Raw genomic sequence first — 26,076 nt, forward strand, 5'->3', positions numbered from 1 at the left:
TCAAAAAATCATATACCCCATAATATAATCATATATTCAAATTTAAAATCAACATATACTCAGATTAAAATCAATCTAATATCCATATAATTATATTCTTTAATTTAATCAGTTAATTTTTAAAATAATTATTATTATAAAATCTTTAGGCTCACAAACACCAATTTAATCAATTCATAATAAATAAAATAATCCAAAATCCAATCTCCATATGCCAAAATATTCAGAAAACCGTATATATAATTCCTGCAATCTCATATTACAATTTAATAGGTTAAATTATAAAATTTTTGACATAATTTATTCCCCTTGCTTGATTTTTAAGAGGCTTGCCAAACTTCCTAAATTCACGCCTGCGGCGTTCGAAACTTCAAAACCCTGAAATCACATTTTCTCTAGCTCACACATTTTGTTTCATCAATGAAATTCCAAATAGTTAAATATTTATCACCCTCACCTGATTTCCCGACGGAATGCTAGCAAGGATCCTAACCCAGTGCCTACGGCACTCGCACAAAACCATGTATTCCAAAACCCTAAATTCATGCCTGCAGTGTTCGAAACTCCAAAACCCTGAAATCACATTTTCTATGGCTCACACATTCCGTTTCATCAATGAAATTCCAAATAGTTAAATATTTATCACCTCCACCTGATTTCCCGAGGGAATGCTCGCAAGGATCCTAACCCAGTGCCTACAACACTTACACAAAACCCTGTATTTTCAAAATTTCTAATTTTAATAGTTCGACCCCAGAATGCATAACAACTGAACATTACTAAGTCCTCTTAACTCAAATAACTCATTAAACTTAAAAACAATTCCATTACCCTAGTTTTGGAATGATGCCTGGGATCCTCAAACCATATTTCTGTTCCAGTCAAATTGAAAGGATCGCCGCTAGGTGTTAGATACGGAGTCTGATCATGAATAAGGCGAGTTTAGAGTGAAAAAATGAGGAGAGAGAGAGCTTTTGTAATTTTAAAATAAAAATGACATGCAACCCTTAAATAGTGTTCTATCCCTGGAAAAAACCGTCAACAGTTTTCTTAAACTCTTAGAAAACCGTTAACGGTTTGGTCTTTAACTAAACCACTTTAATCATTTACCCTTTTACCCAACTGCGCTAACTACAAAATCGTCGATGGTTTTTCTATAACCCCACCAAACTGTCGACAATTTGGTCCATACCAAACCAAAACCCCCTTTTTCTTTATTTCCTTATTCTTATTATTTTCCGGGTCACTACACTTATGACCCTGAATAAGTATTATTTGTGACTTTTTGGTCCTCTAAGCCAAAGCATTCATGGCCAAGTTTGAATCATTGAAAAATTTAGTGTACTTGGCTAAAATTTTTTTAAGAATGAAAAGTTTATAAAGGCATATGAAGGTAACAGTGCATAACTCAGGGGGAGCATATATCTTTCATGGCCATATAAATTTAAATGCTATCATTATCTTATATTTATGTCTATTTGCACATAAGTATAGCACTGCAGCACACTATCCATAATTCAATAAATGGTTAAATTTCCTTGATAGATAGTTTACATCTTTTCATAACACGAACTATTATTGAGCTATACTGAATATCTTGAGTTGATTGTCTACTGAAATGCATGCTTGTATTGAATGTCACCTATATGACTGATGCAGTGATAAGAATTGCATGGTAATAGGTATTTTAGGTTGTTGCATGCTTAAAATGAACTATTTGCTGAATACAACCATATTTCAGGCACAGGTTTTATGGAAAAATATCCAATTTACATACGGCATGCTACCGAAATTTCATTAAAATTTTCCCAAAATAAAACCATGTACTATGATGATTATGATAAAATAAATGTTAAAATATTTTTGAAATGATGAGTGAAAGTTAAATGAATATAAAATTTCATCCTTAAATAATCATCGCATATTCAGGGAAGTTGAGCTCCATCCCTATAGAAAGAACATAATGGACTTATATTGTAACGACCTGCTTAATTAACTGGGTATTTTATTTTTTTTATTTTTTTACACTAATATTCTACATGCTCTGATACCATGCTGGGGGTAAACCCAACCAAAACCTAAGCAGCAAGAAGCGGAAATCATGTAACATAAACATAAATCATTATATACAATACCAGAGTTCAGAAATGTTTTCCCAAATTATATACATATATCACTGTTCCCAAAATAACCTCAACTGGTGAGGGTTATACAAAAATGCTCCCAAAAATGATACTCACTCTCTGACAGGGCACTACTGACGCCCCTTTACCTGCGAGCCTGATCTACTTGCCTACCTAGATCACCTGAAAAATGTTTCAACACTGGGATGAGCCAACGCTCAGTAAGAAGAAATATGCTATTACTAGTGTGTGGCAAATTAGCTACTATATATCATGAAATCTATTTTCATATAAACATGAATAACTGAATACAAAAGTCCAGTACAAATAATAAAATACACCACTCCTTTCCATGTTGTTTAACATAGCAGCATTATAGGTTATAATTCAAAATACTTCTAGTGTACATAAATATGGTCCTTGTTTCTGTAAATCCGTACAAATGTAATAGTAACTGAAACTGTTCCCTGTGGCTATCTGTGTGTCATGACTTGCCCCCCTCATGACAGGGTTGTGCGGCTCGTAGGCTAGATTTACCCTAGCTGGCCAACCTAGAATAAATCACTGAACTCCGTCAGTCGATCTGCCCACCTCAACTCATATCTGGATAGGGAGCCTAACCTTTTCAAGGGTCTAGGTAATCGACATTACCACGTATTATCTGAATAGGTGGTTACACTAAATAAGTAACATAATATCTGTAGCAACGGTACCGTGCTCTGTAGTTGCAAGTCCAACAGGGTCTGATATCATATAATATATTTCTATATATATATATATATATATATATATATATATATATATATCTGATTTACCATGATTCTGAAATAGTCGTAATAACCATAATGCTGCATAAACTGTACTATAATTCATATGTCGTATTGTTGAGAATTTTATATTCATAACACTGAAATTGCATAATCGTAATACGGAGATCCGTATAATCATGGTACTAAAATATCGTAAAATCGTGGTACGAAAATATCGTAAAATCATAACACTGAAATATCATAAAATGAATATTCGTACTACATTCATATTCACAAGCCACACGGTACTCTAATACATAATTTTCATCATTAAATAGACTGTATAATATTTTAAAACATCCTAACATAGCATATTTCCCTTACCCGACTTCTAGAAAGCCCCTACGAAATTCCAGCCTAACACCCGCAGGGCCTCCTACAAAACACCCTAAAAATAATATATGTCAGAACATAATATCATTATTTCTCTACCTATATCATTTCCTATAACTGTCATAAGGCCAAAAGGGGACTAAAAGGCCTTACCCTGAATTTGGGATGAATTTCAACTCTGTTTTCCCAACAATCCGCTCCGACATATTCGCAGAGAACTCCGCCAGGAGTGTCATGGTAGCTTCAGATCATCGATCCGGCGACTACTGGGACCGGAATCGAAGAGAGGAAGGAGAGGGAGACGTAGAGAGAGAGAGAGAGAGAGAGAGAGAGAGAGAGAGAGAGAGAGAGAGAGAGCTCGGTGAAAAATGATAAAAAAATCCTGGGTTTCCACTATTTATAGGGCTAGGTTCGTCGACGAGCCCTTCATAAAATTCGTCGACGAGACCCTGTGTTCGTCGACGAGACCTTGTGTTCGTCAACGAAATTTAGAGCAGTCCGAACTGTCTCTTGGTATTTTCTTGTCAACGAAGAATTGTGTTCGTCGACGAAATCCTTTATATCTTCATTGACAAAACCCTGTGTTCGTCGATGAAGCCTTGGAAATTTTTTGAAATTTTTATTTCCCTCAAAATGCAATGTCGTCAACGAAGTCTACGGCCTCCTTCTGTATATGTATCTATTTTCTCTCTCTCTTATTATTATTAAAATGCTATTATTCTTCAGGTCACTACACATATGCTCTGTTCTTCCATTGTTTTTACTTTAGAGTCCTGATGGTATTCTAAAATACCATGTGTGCTAAATGCCTATTATCTCTTGCATGCTAAGTTTTTTTATGAAAGATGAACATACGTTGAATGTGCTTTAATGAAATTCATCCTTGACCTTAAATGCACTTATGCGTGCTTGAGAATATATTGGGGAGCTAAGCCCCATTATTAGAGAAAATAAGAGCTTTAATACAACATTCTTGTGGATATCATATGCATCGAATTATCATTATCTTTGTTTTTGAGTCCTCAAGCTCTAGTAAAAACCTTGAACATCATATTCAACTTTTAAAGTTTTATGATTTGATATGGATTGTTCTTGGTGCTTATCAACAAAATTTGGTTAAATCACTTTCTGATGCATATGTGCTCTATAGGAATGGTTCTATTGGCTGTATTAGCTGCTTATACTGATTAGTACTCTTTTTGAATTCAATCTTTGAAAAGTATAAGCAATTTATTATGTCTAAGCTAATATTCAAATCTAAATGGGAGAATATCTAAAATCATATTCCTTATGCTCACCCTATTTTTGGCTTAGATGTGCATTGAGCTAATTGTGGCATATTCTTAAATGTAATGATTTTATTGAAAATCTTAATTTGAAACATGTTGTTTAGCCACAATCATTTGTGTGGTCATATGATCCCTCTTTTAAATTTGTCTAATATCTTTGGATCTATATAGTTGTATTTTTCTAGTTATATTATGAATTATGCTCAAATACTTAACCAGGAAAATAATGTTTGCTTGATCTTGGCATTAAAGTTTCTTTTTCAGCAAGCATCGCCCCCAGTCTTTATTAATAATATCTAAAGGGGAAATTTGTTTTTCAAATGAAATGCTTTTGGGCAAGAAATGTTAATTTCTTAATGCACATATCTTATCTCTTGCTCGTAAGATTAATGACATTCATGACGTATGTTTTTAATGTTACAAAATTCATATCACTGTCATGAAATTTATTTTCTTTGTTTTTGTTGTTTATTTAATTTTATTTAAAAGGGGCATTGCATAATTGGCTCATTGATCATACATATAAAAAAACATGCTAACTAGTTAGACTGAAATCATGCTCAAACCTACTCTTTGCTATTATATGCTGCATGTTCTTAACTTTTTTTTTTTTTTTTGCGGGTCATATGTATTGTTTGAACTGCAATGGTTTGAGGATAATTCTGATATGACAGTGTTTGTCATGTCATTTTAATCTTTTTATGACCAGTTATACTATTGTGTGCTTAATTGCTATATTTTTCAAACATTTATAAATTTTTTATGCCCAAGTTTTATATCAGAAAAGGGAAGTTCTCTTTTGCTAAGTGTGTTTTAAATGCCCAATTTTTATTTTTATTTTTTTTCTTAGCCTAACCCTTTTTTTTATGCTAAAAAGGGGAGAATTTTATGAGCAAAATGATAAAATTGATAAAGGGGAAAAATTTTAAATAGAGTAAATATTTTTTATGGGGTAAATATTTGAGCTTTAGTGTGTTTTAATGCTAAAACTAAATGCATGATTATTTTAAATGTCTTCTACCTTTGGATATGTTTGAGCTACACTGCTTATTTTTAAGTTATGCATATTGTTAGGGGAAGCCTTTTCAAGTTGAACCCATTTTTCTTCGGTGTATTTGTCATCATAAAAAAAAGGGAGATTGTTGATTTTTTGAGTCCAATCTATCACGCCCTGAACCCAGAAATGGGTCCCAGGATGTAATTTAGTAACCTAACATGTCCCTGTATCATACATTCGTCCATAATACTATATAATGTAAGGGTCCGACCCCGTAGGGTTCATGTATACCCTATACACAATCACATACACCATATACACAATGCGATAAATCAACTAATACATTCATAAACCATACAAGAATCTATACAAAGTAGGATCTAGTTCCCCAAAAAAACACATAACAAACCTCGGGTGTCTACATAATCCAAAATGAAAACCTGTCAAAGGACCAGTACTTACACAAGTACTTCTATACAACTTACCAACCGCCACACTCCTGATACGCTAGGACACTAGTGTCCGCTACTTGAAGGACCTAAAAACTATTTGTATGATAAGGGTGATACACCTCTCAGTAAAGGAGAAACAGGTTATATCAGTGTGCGAATACATGAATGTTATTTCAACAGTAAACATACATTTCACAATACTAGTATTTTCACAAATATAGTTCCAATATAAATACGATACGAAAGCAATACGATCTGGTGTCGTCACACCCTTCGGCCTAAGACGGACTATCTGGTGGTATTTCACACCCTTCGGTAAAAGTCGGACAATCTGGTGGTATTTCACACCCTTTGGCAAAAGCCAGTGCCCTCGGTAACCTACCATAGAATAAGCCCCCACAGCGTTGAATCGGTGCAGATTTGGTGTTTTCACACCCTTTAGTAAAAATTGGCCGATCTGGTGGTATTGCGCACACTTCGGAAAAAGCTGGACTATAAAACATGTGGTCTTATTCCGGTTCGGTTCAATATCGCAGCCTACAGCATTTTAATCCGGCCTGCTTTGATATATTCCCACCGGTATTATCCCACCAAGGTGTTTTCACAAAACCTAGAACATTTTTGAACTCACATCCCTATCTCTCATTTGAATAATTCACATCCCATAGTAGTTAACCAACACACTTTACTACAAAATACATTATTCAAATTCATCATCTTATTCGACACTCATTTGGGTAAACAAACAATCACATATCAGGTGTTCCAAAAATAAAGTTTAAAATAATCAAAGGCACGATCATCTCTATATCACAGTTTATACCAATATAAAGTTTTCCAATAAAAATAGAGATGATACCCGAAACCCCCAATTTTCCCAAAAACGATAAATCAAAAATTCCATAATTTCACCCAATAGATTTTCCCAAATAAGTAACCAAAACATCCGCAAAATTGTAAACTACAATTTTACTAATTCATATTACAAAAACAACTGATATAAACAGAAACCCTTACCTTCCCGAAAATCAAACATGAACTTAATCGGTCTAAAACATTGACACATGACCCCCAAAAACCTAAAAATCAAAAAACAATACTTCAATATATTCAAAACTACTACATATCTACCAAATCAGAAATGAAAGCAGACTCTTACCTTAATTTTGGATCAAAACCCGAAGATCCTCGAAACGAAATTCCAATTCGCTATAAACGTAGAGATTCTCCTCCTGATCCACGTGATAACGTCGGATCATCGATTCGGGTAATAGATAGCCCGAAACCCTAGAAAGAGAGAGAGAGAAAAAGAGAGAGAGAGAGAGAGAGAGAGAGAGAGAGAGAGAGAGAGAGAGAGAGAGAGAGAGAGAGAGAGAGAGATTGAGTTTTCTTAGCAATGAAGAAATGAAAAATGATATTTATAGCCCCTTTGATCTGGTCCAATTCATCGACGAGACAACGCCTTTGTCGATGAATCATCTATGCATTTCATTGACAAAAAGGTTCCTTCGGCGAAGAACCCTATTCTGATATTTAACAACTCGTTTGGTATCTCTTCGTCGACTAGGCTCTGAATTTCGGCGACAAAGAGTAGAAGGGCCTTCGTTGACGAAGCCTGCTAAATTTACCCTTTTACCCTTCTATTATTTATTAAATTTGAGATTCTCGGGTCAAATTCTTACAACCTCCCCTCCTTACAAAAATTTTGTCCTCAAATTTTGTAATCTCTCACTAGATAACTCACCTATATACCAAAACGTATACCCGACTCTAAAAAGAGTCGGCGCTACCCACATAGCAGCCTCGTCCCAAATATATAACATACCCTCACTTATGGAGAAGGAATATCGTGGTTATATACATAGTGTCTCAGGAGTTCACAATATCACAAAACCCTCCCAAAGACTAACCACACATTAATACTCTAAACAGATACATCAAATACATCACACACTTACCTAAACTGTACCTATAAACATTACTCCTCAAAATAGATGTGGATATTTACGGTGTATTTCCATCTCCAATTCCCAAGAAGCCTCCTCAACCGCTTGATTATGCCACAGCACTTTCACTAACGGTATCTCCTTGGTACATAACTTCTAAACTGGCTGGTCTAGAATCTGAATGGGTATCTCCTCATACGCCAACGCATTTCCAATCTCTAGAGATTCATAACTAATCACATGTGACGGATTTGGCATGTACCTCCTCAACATAGATACGTGGAATACATCGTGGATCCTAGAGAGCGCTGGAGGTAGTGCAATCCTATAGGCTAGTGGACCCACTTATTCAAGTACCTCGAATGGTCTAATATACCTCAGGCTTAGCTTGCCCTTCTTTATGAACGTCATCACCCCTTTCATCGAAGTGATTCTCAGGAATATCTTACCCCCTACCTCAAATTCCAACTCACGATGGCAGACATCCGTGTAACTCTTCTGCCAACTCTGAGCTGATTTAATCATATCCCTGATCAATCTGACCTACGCAGAAGTTTGCTATATGAGTTTGGGACCCAATATCTTTCATTCACCTACCTCATCCCAGTACAGAGGAGACCGACACCTTCTACCATACAACGCCTCCAACGGTGTCATCCCAATACTATCTTGGAAGCTATTATTATAGGAAAATTCCACTAATGATAGAAACTAAATCCAACTACCGCCAAAATCTAACACACAAACCTGTAACATATCCTCCAAGATCTATATCTTTCTCTCTAACTGTCCGTCAGTCTCGGGGTGGAATGTTGTACTGAAGCTAGCCAGTCCATAACCAATATTATATCAAACCCTTGCATATCTAGAACCACTAGATCAACCGATAATACCCTCTCCTGAATACTTACTGGAAAATTCCAAAGTATCCTCCTGCATCTCACCACAGACCCCATCAACGTACCCACAGACAATTCTATATCTAATGGCTGTGTCTCTATTCTAGCTATTTTCACATATCCCACCAATATAAAGGAATGGGTGGCACTTGTATCAAACAAAACAATAATTGTATATGGTAAAGCAGTAAGGATACCTGTAACCACGTCTCCAGCTGTCTTGGCGTCTCCTAGTGTCAACGCATAAACCATCATTGGCATGGTATTTCTCTGTTGGCCTTCGTGGGGCGCCTGGTATCCTCCCCGAAATGGCCTAGGAGCCGATACATAACGTGGTGTCATCTGACAGGATCGAGCCATATGACTGGGTCTCCCACAGTGGTAGCAGACATTCTCCCCCAGCTGACATTCACCTGGGTGTCTCCGTCCACACCTGGTACAAATGGCGGGAAGCTGACCACCCTAAAATCCACCCTGCTCTACCATCTATCTTTGACCTCCACCAAATTTATCCCCTTTCCAAGGGCATCGGCTAGGACCCGCGTGAAAGCTCGAGGGTGCGGTCCTCTTCTTCTGACTATGTGTCTCAATCTCTTTCGGCAGACTCTCCTATACTATAATGGCCCTGTCAACCAACTCTATAAAATCCTAGATCCTCAGTACCGCCACTTGCCTGTAAATATCTTGCCTCAAATTCCTCTTGAACATTCTGGCCTTCTTTACTTCATCGGGGACGATATACGAGCAAAAATGCAAGAGCTCGATAAATCTCGCTGCGTACTGCTGGACTATCATCAACCCTTAGGACAGACTCAGGAACTCCTGTACTTGGGCCTCTCTGACTGAGGCAAGATAGTATCTATCAAAAAATATTTCCATGAAACGGGCCCAAGTCATTGGCACTAGAGTTGTCCTCTGCTCCTCCAATAGTCTAGTGGTCATCCACCATCTCTCGGACTCCCCTGCCAGCCTATACGTAGGGTACAAAAATCTCTGCTCGTCGATGCAGTGAAGTACTATTAGGATCTTCTCTACCTCCTGTACTCAGTTCTCAGCAACTACAGGGTCAGTCGCTCTAGAAAAAGCTAGCGGATTCATCTTCATGAATTTCTCTATGGTGCATCCCTGAACTCGAGATGGACCTCCCTGCTCTTTATAGCTCCGCACTATCTCAGCCACAACTTGCTGAGCTACACTACGTAGCACAACATCTGAATCCGTACCTTCTACATCAGAAGGCCCGGCACGATCATCCCACTAGCGTGAGAGCTACTGCCTTTTGGGTCCATCCTGCAAATATAGAGAACATCGTTTTAGAATCCTATTTCTTATACAAACCTAACTTATTCCATTTAACTAAAACTGCAAATTCTCTATTAACCATCCCTCCTGATCCTAACCCTAAAATCCAATCATGCAACCCAAACACATGACTCGTTGATAGTTTACAATGGTTTTCCTGAAATCGTCACCCCAGGAAAGACACAGAAACCACCATAAAAATCTTGTATCTTGACCACAGAACAAAACCTCAAATATTTTTTTTCCTATATTCCGGTATTGTTTCCCGCTGCACTTTAAAGTCTACAGAACCTAGCAACCTAGGCTCTGATACCAAAATGTAACATCCTCATAATTTCTCCATTTTTTTTTTATAATATCTATATATCCATATCTAAGCAACGGAAACAAAAATAATACAACTATATATATATATATATATATATATATATATACTATATTATACTATACAATACCAGAATCCAATACATACAAACCATAGTCATACAAAATAAATCCCTCCAGCATTATCTACCTCAAAAATACAAAACTCTATCAAAAACTCAATCTACAATTAGGGTAATTAAGTAAACTCCCTATCCGCAAGCCTGATCTGCTCGCCTAGCTGGTTCACCTGAAAAAAATGATAAAGTAATGGGGTGAGACGAGGCTCAGTAAGTGGAAATATGCTATTACTAGTGTGTGGCGACCGAGTCGTAAAACTATAATAATAGTATGTGAAATTGCATGATCTGGTAAGTCTGTAAAAAATTCATATATCACATGTATAGTAGCTTAAAATATATGTATCATCTGAACTTTCTATCATTCATACTGCTAATATCATACTATATACAACAAAAGCTGTAAAATTGTATACATATACATAACTGTGCTCTTTTCCTGGGACTCTGTATGTCATGATTTGACCCATCATGACAGGATTGTGCAACCTGTAGGCGGGACTTAACCTGGTTGGCCCTCCAGGTAAGTTATCATACTCTACACTAAATCAACCCAGCCAAACTGCATTCACTCTGAAGCTCGGGACTGGATGCTACCTCATCTAACCGGCCCCCTCAACCCAGCGTTCTGGGGAGCTGCATCCTCTCTGAGCATGGTTAAATGGTATCCACACACTATCTGAGATATGTGGTTGCACTCTATCTGTATATAGCAACAGTACTATGCTCTGTAAACTATATCTGTGTGTAATATTTCCACAGGGATCTGATACTATATAAGTACATTTACATATATATATCTTTGTTGTTCTCATCATGTTTCCAAATTAACCATAACGCTATAATTATATACTGTAAATACTGTAATATCTGAGTAACTATAGCATCTTGATGCTATAACTATATAATTCGTCTTTATAAATTATCTATATAAACTGTGCATTATGGAATTTAGGAAAACATGGCATTCTGTAAATACTATAATGTACTGAACTGAATAAAATCTATATAAATTTGTCTGTTAAATATTTGTGAATATCTGTATATACATACTATATAACATGATATGCTAAAACACTGTATAAATTCTACATCAGGTAAATATCTACTCAAGTCACACAAACATTAAAACTCTTATTCTGTAAAAATTGTATAATAAACTAGTATATATATGTATCTATGAAATCTTTGTTAACATTCTTAAAACTCCTAGCATAGCATATTTACCTTACCTTAAATCTGAAAAGCCGCTCACTAAACTCTAGCCCTACACCCGCAGGGTTCTCCACTCAACACCCTGAAAACAACATCCTCCAAAACAAAATATCAGTATTTTCTTACCTACAACATTTCTTATAACTACGAGGAAGGCATAATCTGAATAAAATACCTTACCCTGGATTTGGGATGAATCCCAAACCAACTTCTCCCACGATCAGCTCTAGAAGACTTGAAGAGAACTTCGTTAGGAGCATCGTGGTGACCTCAGATCTTCAAGCCGACGAGAAATGGGGTTAGAATCGAAGAGAAAGGGGAGGGAAACGTAGAGAGAGAGAGAGTGGAGAGATTTCTGCGCTGAATTTTCACCAAAAATCCGGGTTTTCACTATTTATAGAGCTGAATTCATCGAAGAGACACGTCACCTCATCGACGAGTCCTTAAGTAATTTCGTCGATGAACCCTACCTCCTCGTCGACGAAATTCAGACTACCCAAAAACCCCTCTCAGCATCTTCTTGTCGACGAGGCGTGGTTTTGTCGACGAGGCCTACTTATGAGCTCATCGACAAACTACCTATGTTTGTCGATGAGGCCTTGTGTAAAACTTCTGAGTTATTACGTCCAAAGTGCAATGTCATCGACGAATGCGAAGCATTCTTCAACAAAGCTTGCTGCCTCCTTCTATTTCTATTTCCGTTTCCCTCCCTCTTTATTATTTAAATACCATTGTTCTTCAGGTCGTTACACCTGCGTTTCCTGCAGCTGGTTAAACAAATCATCTACACAAGGCAACGGGTATCGGTTCTTCACTATTACCTTGTTAATCTCACGGTAATCGATGCACATTGACATTGACCCATCCTTCTTCTTCACGAACAATACTGGAGCTCCCTAGGGTGAAACACTAGGTCTGATAAAGCCCTTATCCAGTAGTTCCTACAACTGCTCCTTCAGCTCTTTAAGTTTAGTTGGAGCCATCCGGTATGGAGCTTTAAAAATCAGTGCCTTGCCTGGCAACAATTCAATAGTGAACTCCACCTCACGATCAGGAGGTAAACCGGGTAAGTCTTCCAAGAATACATCCGAAAATTCTTTAACCACTCGGAAATTTTCGAGCTTCAGATCATCCCGAGGCGGTTCCTAGGTACCCCTGACAACCGTCCATAAGTAACCTTCTCGCCTACATAGCTGACAAAATATATGGCGTTGAATGTACACACGATCCCACAAACTTATATTCCTGCTCCCCAGGAGGTCTAAGTACCACCACTTTTCTATGACAATCAATCACCACAAAACTGGAGGATAACCAATCCATCCTTGGTATAACATCGAACCTGTACATGTCGTATACTACCAGATTCACTAGTAGTGATCTTCCCTGAATTACCATTGGGTAGTTCTCTAACATCTTCCTACAAAACAACACAGTCCTGGACGGTGTAGCCATGAACAACCCCTCATCCATCACTTGGGTTTCAGCCCCACACAATTTCATAAAATTCGCAGATATAAAGGAGTGGGTTGCTCCTGAATCAAATAAAACAATAGCTTTATTTAAAAGCAGTAACATGGTACCTATCACCACGTTGCCAAGGTGTTCTGCATCCGCTGGAGTAAGCGAATACACCTCGCCTAAGCTTTGTTTCCCTGAGGAACTTACATCTGTCCTCGGTTCTGACTTGGTGTAGTCATACCAATCATCGATGTAGGACAGTTTCGAGATACGTGACTTGGTTTGCCACAACGGTAACAGTTACCCATGAATGGCTGGAACTCCCCATCATGCCACTTATGGCACTTGGTACAATGCTCACAAGATGGATCTCCCTGCAGACCCTGTCGTTCTATATTCTAGTGATTTCTTGAACCATAGTTCCTTTTCTTCCACTATCCCTGTCTAGGACCAGTTTGAGAACCAGAAAGTACGGGCCTCTTCTTCTGATCCTATGCCACCTCATCCTCCAAGAGATCAGCCTTAACTACTGCAAATTTCTCCACCAAAACAAGAAACTCTCGAATCTACAGCATTCCTACCAACCTACAGATCTCCTTCCTCAGACCCTTCTCGAACCTCCGAGCCTTTTCGTACTCATTTGAGATCATACACGACGTAAAGCGAGACAAATCGATGTATCTAGTTGCGTAACTTTGCACTGTCAAGGTCCCCTGAGTCAGACTCGAGAACTCATCCACCGTTGCATCACAAAAGGAAGCTGGGAAGTATGAAGAACACCTCCTTAAAGTGGCTCCACGTCATCCTTGATGAATCGACTCTCTGCTCCTCAAGCAGACTCATAACCACTCACCACCTCTCAGCTTCTCCTGCCAGCTGAAATGTAACATAGAGAACTTTCTACTCATCGGTGTAATGTAGAACTTTCAGGATCTTTTCTGTCTTTTGCACCCAGTTCTCCACTACAATTGGGTCGGATCCCCCCGTAAACGTTAGAGGATGCATGCAGGTAAACTTCTCAATGGTACAACCCGCAGCTGTAGGTGGATGCTCCAGTCCCCTAACACTTCACCCGATCTCCCGCATAATATGCCTCGTCAAACCCCAAGGAACGGAGGGTGACCCTTCACTTGCAGTCTCCTTCAAACTACTATCCCAGTTGCTATCCTTAGGCTCCATACTGAAAATAGTATAGGAATAGATTAGAATTCCTATATCATAACATAGTTAACACAATCATTGCAAAATAATCATATTAAACTCTATACTCTCAGGCCTAGGTCTGCCCTACCGCACAAACATGAAACCGTCAATGGTTTGCCATGATTTTACTGAAATCGTCATTCCAAGGAAAACATAAAACGCCGTCAATGAATCCCTGTCTAGCTACAAGACAACCCTCGACTTACTCTACCCATTTCCTACATCCTATACTCTGGCATGTTCACATAATCACGCCTAACCAAGTCTAGAAGACCTAACAACCTGGTTAGCTCTGGTACCAAGTTGTCACACCCCGGACTCGAAAATGGGTCCCAAGATGTGATTTAGTAACCTAACATGTCCTTGTATTATACAATCGTCCATGATACTATACAATGTAAGGGTCCAACCTCATAGGGTTCACGTATACCCTATACACAATCACATACACCATATACGCAATAGGATAAATCAACTAATACATTCATAAACCATAGCAGACTCTATACAAAACAGGATTTAGTTTCTCAAAGAAACACAAAACAAACCCTGGGTCTCTATATAACCCAAAATGACAACCTGCCAAAGGACCAGTACTTACACGAGTACTTCTATACAACTAACCAACCACCACATTCCTAATACGCTAGGATGCTAGTGTCCCCTACTCAAAGGACCTAAAAAATATTTGTATGATAGGGGTGAGACACCTCTCAGTAAGGGAGAAATAGGTCATATCAGTGTGTGGATACATGAGTTTTATTTCAACAGTAAACATACATTTCACAATACTAGTATTTTCACAAATACAGTTCCAGTATACATACGATGCGAAAGCAATACGATCTGGTATCGTCACACCCTTCGACCTAAGTCAGACTGTTTGGTGGTATTTCACACTCTTTGGCAAAAGTCGGACAGTCTAGTGGTATTTTACACCCTTCGGCAAAAGCTGATGCCCCCGGTAAGCAAGCATAGTAGCCCCCACAGCATTAAACTGGTGCAGATCTGGTGTTTTCACACCCTTCGGTAAAACCGGCCGATCAGGTGGTATTGTGCACCCTTCGGCAAAAGCCAAACTACAAAACCTATAGTCTTCTTTTGGCTTGGTTCAATATAGCAGCCTACGGCATTTTAATCCGGCCCGCTTTGATATATTCCCACCGGTATTATCTCGCCAAGGCGTTTTCACAAAACCTGGAACATTTTGGAACTCACGTCCCTATATCTCATTTGAATAATTCACAGCCCATGATAGTTAACCGGCACGCTTTACTACAAAATACATTATTCAAATTCATAATCTCATTCCACACTTATTTAGGTAAACAAACAATCACAAAATAGGTGTTCCAAAAATACAGTTTAAAATAATCAAAGGCATAGTCATCTCTATATCACAGTTTATACCAATATAAATTTTTCCAATAGAAATGGAGATGATACCTGAAACCTCCAATTTTCCCAAGAATGGTAAATCGAAAATCCTGTAATTTCACCCGATAGATTTTCCTAAATAAGTAACCAAAACATCTGCAGAATTGTAAACTATAGTTTTACCAATTTAGATTACAAAAACAATTGATATAAACAAAAACCCCTTACATTTCCTGAAAATCAAAACACGAACTTAATTGGTCTAAAACAATGACATAGGACCCCCAAAACCTAAAATCGAAAAACAATACTTCAATATATTCACAACCACTAAATATCTACCAAACCAGAAATGAAAGCAGACTCTTACCTTGATTTTGGATCAAAACCCAAAGATCCTTGAAATGAAATTCCAATTCGCTATAAACGTAGAGATTCTCCTTTTGATCCACGTAGTGACATCAGATCATCGATTCGGGTAACAGATAGCTCGAAACCCTAGAGAGAGAGATAGAGAGATTTGAGTTTTCTTAGCAATGAAGAAATGAAAAATGATAATAATAGCCCCTTTGATCCGGTCTAATTCGTCGACGAATCATCCACACATTTCGTAAAAAAAAAAAAAAAAAAACGATTCCTTTGGTGACGAACCCTATTCTGATATTTTACAACTCGTTCGGTATCTCTTCGTCAATGAGGCTCTGAATTTTGACAGCGAAGAGTAGAAGGGCTGTAACGACCTGCTTATTTTACCATACCTTTTTTTTTTTCATAATGATATCCAATAGAATAATCCTGGAAAATCATAATCCACCTAGACCTAGGGGTACCAGGGGTAAACCTGAAATACAATACCAATACCTAAGCAGCAAGAAATGTGAAATCACATACAATAAAATCAATGGCATAAGAAATTAAGTGATTCGACAATGTGTCTACATCCACGGGAGCAAACAATTGATTTTCACTATTAGATTATAAAGCTTACATCAAGGGTTACAAATATTGATTAAATACTAACCCTATGGGTACAGAAGATTTATACTATATCTAAAACACTTTTGTAGCAATTCCCAAAGGAAAATCCTCCGAAATCTCCCAATCTGCTGATCTCGTCATTCAAAATCTATAACTTGAGGTGAACAAAATCGTTGACGGTTTGAGGCAAACTGTCAACGGAAAGATACCAAGAGCAGAATCCTGCAGACGACTGAAGCTGTCGATAGTTACCATCGATGATTTTCCTTCTACAGCCTCTTTCCTTATTCTTTGCATCACTATGCTTCCCTGGTGCATGTATGCCACTCAAATATGAGTCACATCTCCAACATGAATATATAGGTAATCACGCAATTATATATGTACATAATTGATTTGATTTGATTTTTCAAACTAATTAAAATGCATGTATGTACATAATTACGTAATTGATTTGATTTAAATATCTTCGTAATTATATAAATATGTAATTGTAAAGTAATTCACACATATCATTTGAAATTAAAATTCATGTGTAATTGTAGTATTACTACAATTTTCATTTAAAATTATGCTATATAATTTATTATGTAATTAATATTATAATTCATAAATTTTTTATATAATTTGTAATATTCAAATATGTATGCAACTACACAATTCAATTATGGGCATACTCAATTGATTCAAATCAATTATACAAATCATTTAATATGAATGAATATGTGTACACAATATATATATTTATGAACATATTTTTTTAATTGAATAAAAAATCAAAATTTGAAAATGGTAAGTTGTGGTAGTGATAATATTTTAAAATAGTTATAAATTTCAGCCCTGCATTTAATAATTGATTTCATTTTTTTTAATTAAATAGGTCAATTCATGTTTAAATGGATCATAAATAAATAAAATGTTTTATATAAATGAGTTAATAGCTCATAAATCATTCTAACACTTGGACTCTATGTCGCTATCGACATCCCGTGTTAATCCTTGTTTCATTCCCCCTTCCCCTCTCCTCTCTGTTCACTGCATAAATCTCTGCAAAGTCTTTCCCCTCTTTACGCAAAATGACAATCTGCTGCCACGTTACCAATCAAACTAGATCTCTATAAATCTTTGCAAAACCTCTCCTTTCTCCACGGATTTAGGCCTCTCCTCCGTTGCGGCAGAAAAAGAAGATGAAATGGAGAACAGGAAAAAGAAGATGACGGCGGTGGTGAGGGATCGGACAGGATCAGAAGGGAGCGAACGCGCGAGAAGTGAATCTGCGTTGTCTGATTGCGGATACGACATCGTTGGAGGGGAGAGGACCGGGAAGGGGATGAAGAGGAAACGAGAGGAAAAATTAAGGAAAGAAGAAGAAGAAGGAGTAGAAGAAGGTGAAAGAGAGGAGAAATCGGAGCTTCTTCAGGAGCCCTTGGAAGTATTTGGGTTCGATATCATGCTTATGATACTAAGTAACCTGGACGCGCGCAGTGCGGCACTATCCCTACTTGTTTGCCGTAAATGGCATGGAGTGGCTTGGAGCGATAGGCTCTGGGCGGCCAAGGTTCCTGTATCCTCTTCTTTTCCTTTGCTTTTTAGTTCCTTTCTTTCATCTTTTCGCGTCTGTTCAAGTTTTGGAGATTATGAACTAGGTTTTCTTGTTTATGTTTTATTATTTGTATTAGTATTATTGTGTGTGTTTGGTTTATACCCAATTGGGATGTGTAGAGAAAAAAAATCATATTCAATTTAGCCGGACATTGACAACCTTTCAACAGAATAATAAAGAAAGATATGCCTTTTGAATGGGATGATTCTTGGATCAATGCATTTAACAGCGTATACACACACACACACACACACTCAGCCTCCGAATTTAAAAGGCACCTATGCAGGGGTGCCCGTTGATGGTTTACACTGTTGCCCAAGAATGCTGTTTGGAAATACTCTTGACGCAGGGAAGAAAACACATTCTACTACATTAGTACTTTGAATCGCGTTGAACTAAATATATTGACCCATTAAAAAGATTAGCTTGGCATTAATATTTTAGATTTGAAAAAAAAAAATGCTTAGGCATTATTTGCAGGCTCACTCCGCGCATCTCATCTTGCAATTAGATCCTATCAAATATTTCATGTTGCGTATTATTCCTATCTGGAAGATTGGAAAAGTAGGCTCTCATTCTATAAGAGTTTGACATTACATGTCTCATAAAGCTGTTGAAGGGCAAGCACTTGTAGATTTCCTTGCTAAGCATGTGGTTCAAAGTGAATAGGAATTCAATGAAGATCTGATGCGATGTTCTATTCATTGAAGTCTAAAGGCCATGGTAGATCTGTTTTTTTTTTTTTCCTCATGAGTTATCTCAGCAAAATAAAGCATCGGTATCATCTTTGTTATTCGACTCAGTCAAGAAGGCTATGTGCTGCGATAATCGCTCTCATGCAAAGATGTTCAAATGATGATACAGAGTATCAAGTTCGTCCTTGGACTTGAGATGGCCATAAACATAGTTAGAATCATAAGACTTGCAGATTCCACCCTGAATTGAATTGAACCATATTGAAGCGTAAAAAATCCCCTTAATCTTAGTTGAACTAATTGATTCACCACCTAAATTGATTGATACCTTCAATATTAAACCTATTGGGTCACATCTAGTCCTGTTTTGAATCCATTTGAATCAGGTATGAAACTGAAAAAGAAAAACTTTATAACTCTTCTTTCTATCATGATATCCTACCTTTGCCTCTCTGCTTAAGTTATATCCTAAAAGAGAGAAAGCCTTGCATTAGCCTTCTATTAAAGCACATAAAAAAAATTAAAAAAAAAAAATTGGGTGAAGAAACACAACATTTTTTCCACTGGAGGAGGATTGTAGTGTTCTGCCATTAAGTTCCTAGAACTCTTATGCAGGCTATGCCTATGCTCTAGTCGTTGGCGTCAAAGCAGTACCTCCTCTGGGTTGCCAGATTCCCTTGCTAAGGATTGTCACTCAAGGCGGCCTTAGAGAGGAAGAAAATGCTCATCTTCAAATTCATGATTTGGAAACATTAGATGAAAAGACACTCAAGGCACTGCAATGTCTTGAATGTTATCAAGCTCGCTAATCTTGAGCAGTTGACTAGAAGGTATCCTTTCAAATGGGTGATAAGTTCACCTTAAAGTGGGATGGACCTTATGTTGTTCAATAAATTTACAGCAGTGGAGCATACAAATTTGTGGGACAAGATGGCCAAAGTAGTTCACAGCCCAACACTCTTAATTTGCTTTATATGACTTTATGGAGCATACAAATTTGTGGGACAAGATGGCCTTAGAAGTTTAACGCCCAATACTCTTAATTTGCTTTATATGACATTATATGAGACAATGAGTTAACTCTTCCATTTTTCAATTGAGCACTGTTTAGTGTTTTAGCTGCTTATAGGAGCTTCTTAGTAGCATTAATTGTTATTGTAGTGGTAGAAAGTTTGATACTTTTTTCTAACCTTTGATAGGTTTGATCCATGCCTTGAATTTATATTGATTTTAGTCCTCTCTTTTGATGGAGCTCCATTCAGCTACAGTTTCAGCTTTGTTTTAGACCATACTCTCATTTGGGGTTTTTTAGCTCTCTATAATTTGAAAATTGGGTTGAGTTTGTGTTGTTTTCATTCTTTTCATTTTTTCCCGTTCTTTCTATCTTCATTTTTCTTCGTATTTTCCACTTTCCACTTTCTTTGCTTAAAAATTGTTTTGACAATTTGAGTAGCATGTTGATTACTGGTTTTCATTTGGCATTATTGAGCATCAGTTTGTTTGTGTTTGAGAATTGACTGTCTGTATCAGTGTTTGTTGGCTGAGTACTTTTTTTTTTCTTCTTTTTGCAATCTTTTTGACAATTAGAACAGTTGCTTCATTCCTCGAATCTTTTTGAGTCTCACACCGGTTTGCATGGGGTAGCAAAAGATAGACACTGAGCATAGAGTAGTGAGTTAATTTAATAACTGAATTAAATTCATTTCTGAAAGTAAAAATTAACTGGGTAACTATGGTGAAAAAAAAGGGGGATAGCATCACACTTGACACTCATTACAAGAGAACCGATATATAATGCTGAGACCCAATGGGACTTTGGCCAGTGCTGCTATTTAATTATCATTTGATTGTCAACTCCATGTGTTGCTTGTGCTGCCCCTCTGTGTACTGTTCATATGTTTTTGAATTCAGGCCTTCCATTAGTATAAAGAGTCCTTCAAATTACTAATCACAAAAAGAAAAAAGCCTCAAACCTAATCCAATCAATTACTAGGTTTATACTATGAATGGCCCTCCATTCATTGATCATAAATCGGCAGTGGAAAGGTTGCTAGCTGGAGGTTGATTTTGATTCTTACTGTTCTAATTAGATTAAATTTGCATTAATGGTGCTGGATAAAGCAGCTAGGCTTTAGTTCCCTAAAATGCTTTGCACTGGGTGCCTTTCTTTTGTTGGTGACATCTGATTTTATTTCTCTTTATTCTATCTTGATTATATGTATTGTTGCTGTCCAAGGTACAAGAGTACTTTGGACCATGGCAATGTTCAAAGGAATGAGCATGCATGCTAGAGCAGGCATAGCAAATGCCACAAGAATGACTTGAGGATCAGAGGATATAGGAAAAGTGCTTAACATAAAAAATTGAATTTAGCTTGCAACTCTTCAAATCTACTTATGTTTGTGTGTGTTTGTGTGTTTTTTTCCTGTTCATTAAGTCATTCAAGCCTTTGATTATTGTTTCCTCTTTAGTTCATTGATGTTGGTGATAATAAATGGATGTTCTTGAGGATATGGATACCCTTTGAAGGTTAATATTTTTGATAATTTTCTCGTTCATTTTTTTGTTTATTTGGTGAGAATAAAGCAATATTCACCTGGGATATTCTCTATTGATATAGTTTGCTCAATGAGCTTGTATGATTTATGGGTTATCATTAATTTTTCCCTTCACACGCTCACACAGGCATGAAGAGATTTTGTTGTGTGTAATATATTACACTGTTTAACCTTGCAAAAATCAAAAATAAAAAATAAAAATTGTTTAAATAGCCATTCAAGTCTTGCCATTTGGTTTCATCTTGAACTATTAGCTTTTTTTTTCTGTTAACACCCCACAAGAAGTTTGATGACTGGCTTTGCACCGACTCTACTTAAATTCCTTTTTGTTGGTTGCATGTGATCTATTTTTTGTGTTTTATCTTCGTTATTGGAATTGGTACAAGTTGTCTTCTATCTTGTTCTATTCACTTGCTTACCCTCACCTCATGATAATTTGCCTGCCTTTTACATACTACATGCATTGAACAATGAAACATGTCAACTTTGTCGCTCATAATGGAAGAGTAGTGATAAAAGCTGCACTAATGTATGCTAATTTTATTTATTTTTTAGTGCAAGGAGTTATGGAATGGGAAAGCACATATACCCCGTGTGTCACAAGCCCGGGGATTGCCAATGTTAGCAGCTTATTCACTCTCTGTCATGGATGGCAAACGGGTGAGCAACCAGCCTCTCTCTCTCTCTCTCTCTTTGCACACATACAAAAGCTCACAAATTCAACTCAACAATTTTTTTGTGCTTGGGTAGCATTTCCTAACACCTAAAACTTGATGTCAGACCCGCATCACAAGGGATGACCTGTGTGATCATGTCTGGGAATTCCATTTTACCGAGGTATGTGCCTTATAAATTAGGTGTATAAAGTATGCTTTCTTCAATATTGCCCCTTGCTTGGGGTTTAGAAGCATTATGTTGTGTGTCAGCAGATTGAAGCTTACATGAACTTGAACTGTCTATCTCTGTATGTGTATGTGTTTTTATAATTCCCATGACATTGCCTTTTTGAGGCAAGTCTGGTTGTGCATCAATACTCGAGTAACCAAGCATTCCGTCAGCGGTGGGATACATCTTACCTTCCTGTATTGGTAGCAGTGTTTTAAAAGGCGTTCCTTGAGGTGCGCCTTGAGGCGTTTTGGGCTTAAAATGCCCTAAGGTGTAATAGGTCAGGCAAAAAGCCTAAAATGCGTATGCCTCTGGGGAAAAAGCTCGCACATTTTATGCCTCAAATTGGAAGGTGTACGCATTTCTGGATGGTCTCAACGAAGCTTCCGTAGATGATTCCTCCAATTCCTTCTCCCTCTCCGACGACTCAACGTAACTCTCCAACGATTCCTCCAGCTCCTTCTCCCACGTAACTCTCTGACAATTCGTCCAGCTCCTTCTCCCTCTCCAACGACCCGAAGTAGCTCTCCAACGATTCCTCCAGCTCCTTCTCCCTCTCCAACGACTTGACGAAGCTTCCTAGCTCCTCCACGACTTGACAAAGCTTCCTAGCTTTCCTCCAGCTCCTTCTCCCTCTCTGGCGATTCCTCTAAGCTTCTCTCTCTCTGATGTGTTGTGGATTCCATTTTGATCTGCCTCCGAACTTTGGTCATTTAGAATTTAGTGGAGGATGCTTTAATTTGGGTTTTCCCTTCTTTTATAATGTGCCTCATGCTTATTTTTTAACATATTATTTGTGTTTATTATGTAAAATTGGCTTATATGATATTTAAAAATAATAATTTATTTATTTTTTCATTATTCTAAAATTTTTCTCATTTTTACTATAGATAAATTAATGTTATTTATTATTATTTAAAAAAATATAGTCCCAAAATGCTTACACGCCACCTCTTACACCTTCGCCTTTTAAAACACTGATTGGTAGGGCTATTATAAATTTTCTGACGTGTGAATCCAGATGTTTTTGTCATTTATAGATAAACTTTTTTCCATATTTTGCCATACGAATAAAAGATATTGAGTTTTTTGTGGAACATAAGGAGCCTGAATTTACGTGTTTTTGTCATTTATAGTTAAACTTTTTTCCATATTTTGCCATACCAGTAAAAGATCTTAACTTCTTTGTGGAACATAAGGGGCCTGAATTTACGGCAAATGTGATTTTTTGATTCTTTTGCATCTTGCGAATGAGTTTTGTTACCCAGCAGTTTGGGATTGAGCCTTTGCTGAGTTGAGTGTGCATGATTTTTCCTCAGTTTTTAACCCTCCCATTAACTAATAGTTGCCATAATTCTCTTCATGCATTGTCCTTATAATTCCTTTACAATATTTTGTGATATTTTCCTCTTTGATTATTGAATTTTGTGATATTCCCTCCGCTGGATTTCGCCCCAAAATTAGCAGCTGCCGTTTTATTGCTATTTTGTATTTTGGTTGCGCACAATGATTGCTATTTCAAATAAAGCCATTAAGCCAATTGACTAGTAACTGACAAGATATCCTCTTGCCGTCAGGCTGCTCCTGATTATTGGCGAGAGCTTGATCCTTACTGGAAGGGCAGTGGCCCTCCTATGCGCCGCCGCTTCCATCAAGATGGGAGTCAAACTGCAGACCATGGTGACAGGGTATGGGGTGGCCATGAAGCCTGTTACTCTATTGTCACTAGTTTTCTGGGTGATGGACAGATTAGGGAACATTATGTGAGAATCAACCGTTGGCCAAAAATGCTTGTGTCAAGGAAGGAGGACTGGAGCTGGGAAATGTCCAATCGGCTTTATTGCTACACCAGCATTCCCGATGCTTACAAGGAAGGTGGAACTGGTCCAGTGTTTCCAGTTAGTTAGGTGACTTCCTTTCCGCACATATGTAGATTTGTTGTTCGGGTAACGTTTTTGCTTGCAGGCCCCATGTTAATGAGTTCGCAGTGTTTTGTTTGGGTAACTACAGTGTGAATAGAGCTTTGTGTATGACATGTATAAAGTAGCTGAACATATTTTCATGTTTGTATGCTGTGCGGAATAAATAAACTGAACCAATTAAAATTGTCCGCTTTCTGTTCTTGAGCTGTATTATGCTTTTCAATCCTTTTACGTTTTGATTCCCATAACATTTTCTTGGGAAAGGTAATTTACTTTTGCTTTTGCCTCATTGCAGTGGTAGAATTTGGTAGTTAGCAAACTGGACCGGAATGGTTGGCCAAGCCTCCCTAGGTCTTGGGTTCGTTTTCAGTCCACAGCTTCCCTTGTGAAAAGAGAAAAAGGCCCGACTAAGACCAGCCCGTATAACAATTTTTCCAGCTATACAGGAAACAGCTGTGTGTATTATTCATGCTATTAAATATTAATCTATGGCCTTGGTACACTAGTGCAGAGCGGCTGCAGCATATATTGTTGGAACGCCTTAGATAACACCTTGGATCTATAATTCTCTTGCAGTCACCAAATGGTTTACATGATCTATAATTCTCTTGCAGTCACCAAATGGTTTACATACTCCATACTCCATACTCGTTCTTTTGACCATCTATGAATCTCGTGCTTTATAGCATCCATATGGAGGTCTAGGCGTAACTTTGTAAAGACAACAAAAATGTAGTGAAAATTTGTGTATAGATAGATGTCTAATATTTGGAATGAAATGTTAAAAGAGTTTTTTCCTTTTATTAAATTTTTTTTATAATAAAATATTAAATAACAATTTGACGGGAATATTTTTTCTCGCGTTCCAAAACTCACAGGGAGTTTTTTAGGAAAACTTGCTAGACTTGAGTTTTAAAATATCAGGCTGCCGTTGATTGACACGTGCCGGTTAAATCTTACTTTTTATAAATAAATTGTTAATTCATGTAGCGAGCTTTGCATGTTTCCCCGCCCATAGGAACCTCCTCCATCTCCCTCTTCGTCGTCGATCATTCGAAGCTGAAGCCTACCCCACTGCTAATCATCTCTATTTTTTGCTCTGTTTTCTGTGTTTTATTTGTTTTTGCAATCTCGATCGCTTTAGCCCCATCGTGAAGATGCGAAATTTCGGCGAGGATCTCCGCAGCGACATCGGAGACTGAGGCTTCAAGGTGGATTCCAATTGCATGACTCTGTTTTTGAAGAATAGATCCTTAACTTTTTATTCTCCAAAACGTCGTTGTTTGCTTTGTCTCTGTTATCTCAGGTGCCGTCGTATTTGTCGAAGAAGAAGGAAGCAGGGGGAATATTTCGGCGGGACTTCAGGAGGTGTGTAAGCAGGTGAGAAATTACTATTTGTAATTTCTCCAAATCAAGGATCACTTTGGTTTCATAAACCAACAAACTAACACATTCTCACCAATTTTTTTTATTTTTAAATCCAACTATAAAATGGAAAATGGAGAAATAACTCCCCAGGGAATAATTGAGATATATTTTAAATTGCAAACTAGTTTTGACATTCATGCATGCCCTTCTGATTCTTG

At 37.4% G+C, this 26,076-nt stretch overlaps 1 protein-coding gene across 4 annotated transcripts; it reads left to right on the top strand.

The window, feature by feature from the left end:
- The first annotated feature begins 17,778 nt into the window (after positions 1-17,778).
- LOC131150282 (uncharacterized) lies at positions 17,779-25,088 on the top strand. 4 transcript variants are annotated; one of them, XM_058100892.1, is made up of 5 exons: positions 17,785-18,391; positions 22,239-22,343; positions 22,464-22,520; positions 24,146-24,475; positions 24,786-25,088. In XM_058100892.1, exons 1-4 carry the CDS (start codon positions 18,020-18,022, stop codon positions 24,473-24,475), a joined length of 864 nt encoding a protein of 287 aa, XP_057956875.1. In that variant the 5' UTR covers positions 17,785-18,019; the 3' UTR covers positions 24,786-25,088. The 4 variants fall into 4 exon arrangements, with proteins under 4 accessions (XP_057956876.1, XP_057956875.1, XP_057956877.1 ...); XM_058100894.1 differs by having other exon boundaries at positions 17,785-18,385; XM_058100893.1 differs by lacking the exon at positions 24,786-25,088 and having other exon boundaries at positions 17,779-18,385; positions 24,146-24,678.
- Positions 25,089-26,076: the final 988 nt, after the last annotated feature.

Source organism: Malania oleifera, chromosome 3, assembly GCF_029873635.1.
Source record: "Malania oleifera isolate guangnan ecotype guangnan chromosome 3, ASM2987363v1, whole genome shotgun sequence".
NCBI lineage: Eukaryota > Viridiplantae > Streptophyta > Magnoliopsida > Santalales > Ximeniaceae > Malania > Malania oleifera.

Bases quoted from the DNA above. Each gene is read 5' to 3' on its own strand.
- LOC131150282 (XM_058100892.1), top strand. From the start codon at position 18,020: ATGGAGAACAGGAAAAAGAAGATGACGGCGGTGGTGAGGGATCGGACA. The intron at 22,344-22,463 runs GTGAGCAACCAG...ACTTGATGTCAG, and splicing joins CTGTCATGGATGGCAAACGG to ACCCGCATCACAAGGGATGA. The intron at 22,521-24,145 runs GTATGTGCCTTA...TCTTGCCGTCAG, and splicing joins GGGAATTCCATTTTACCGAG to GCTGCTCCTGATTATTGGCG.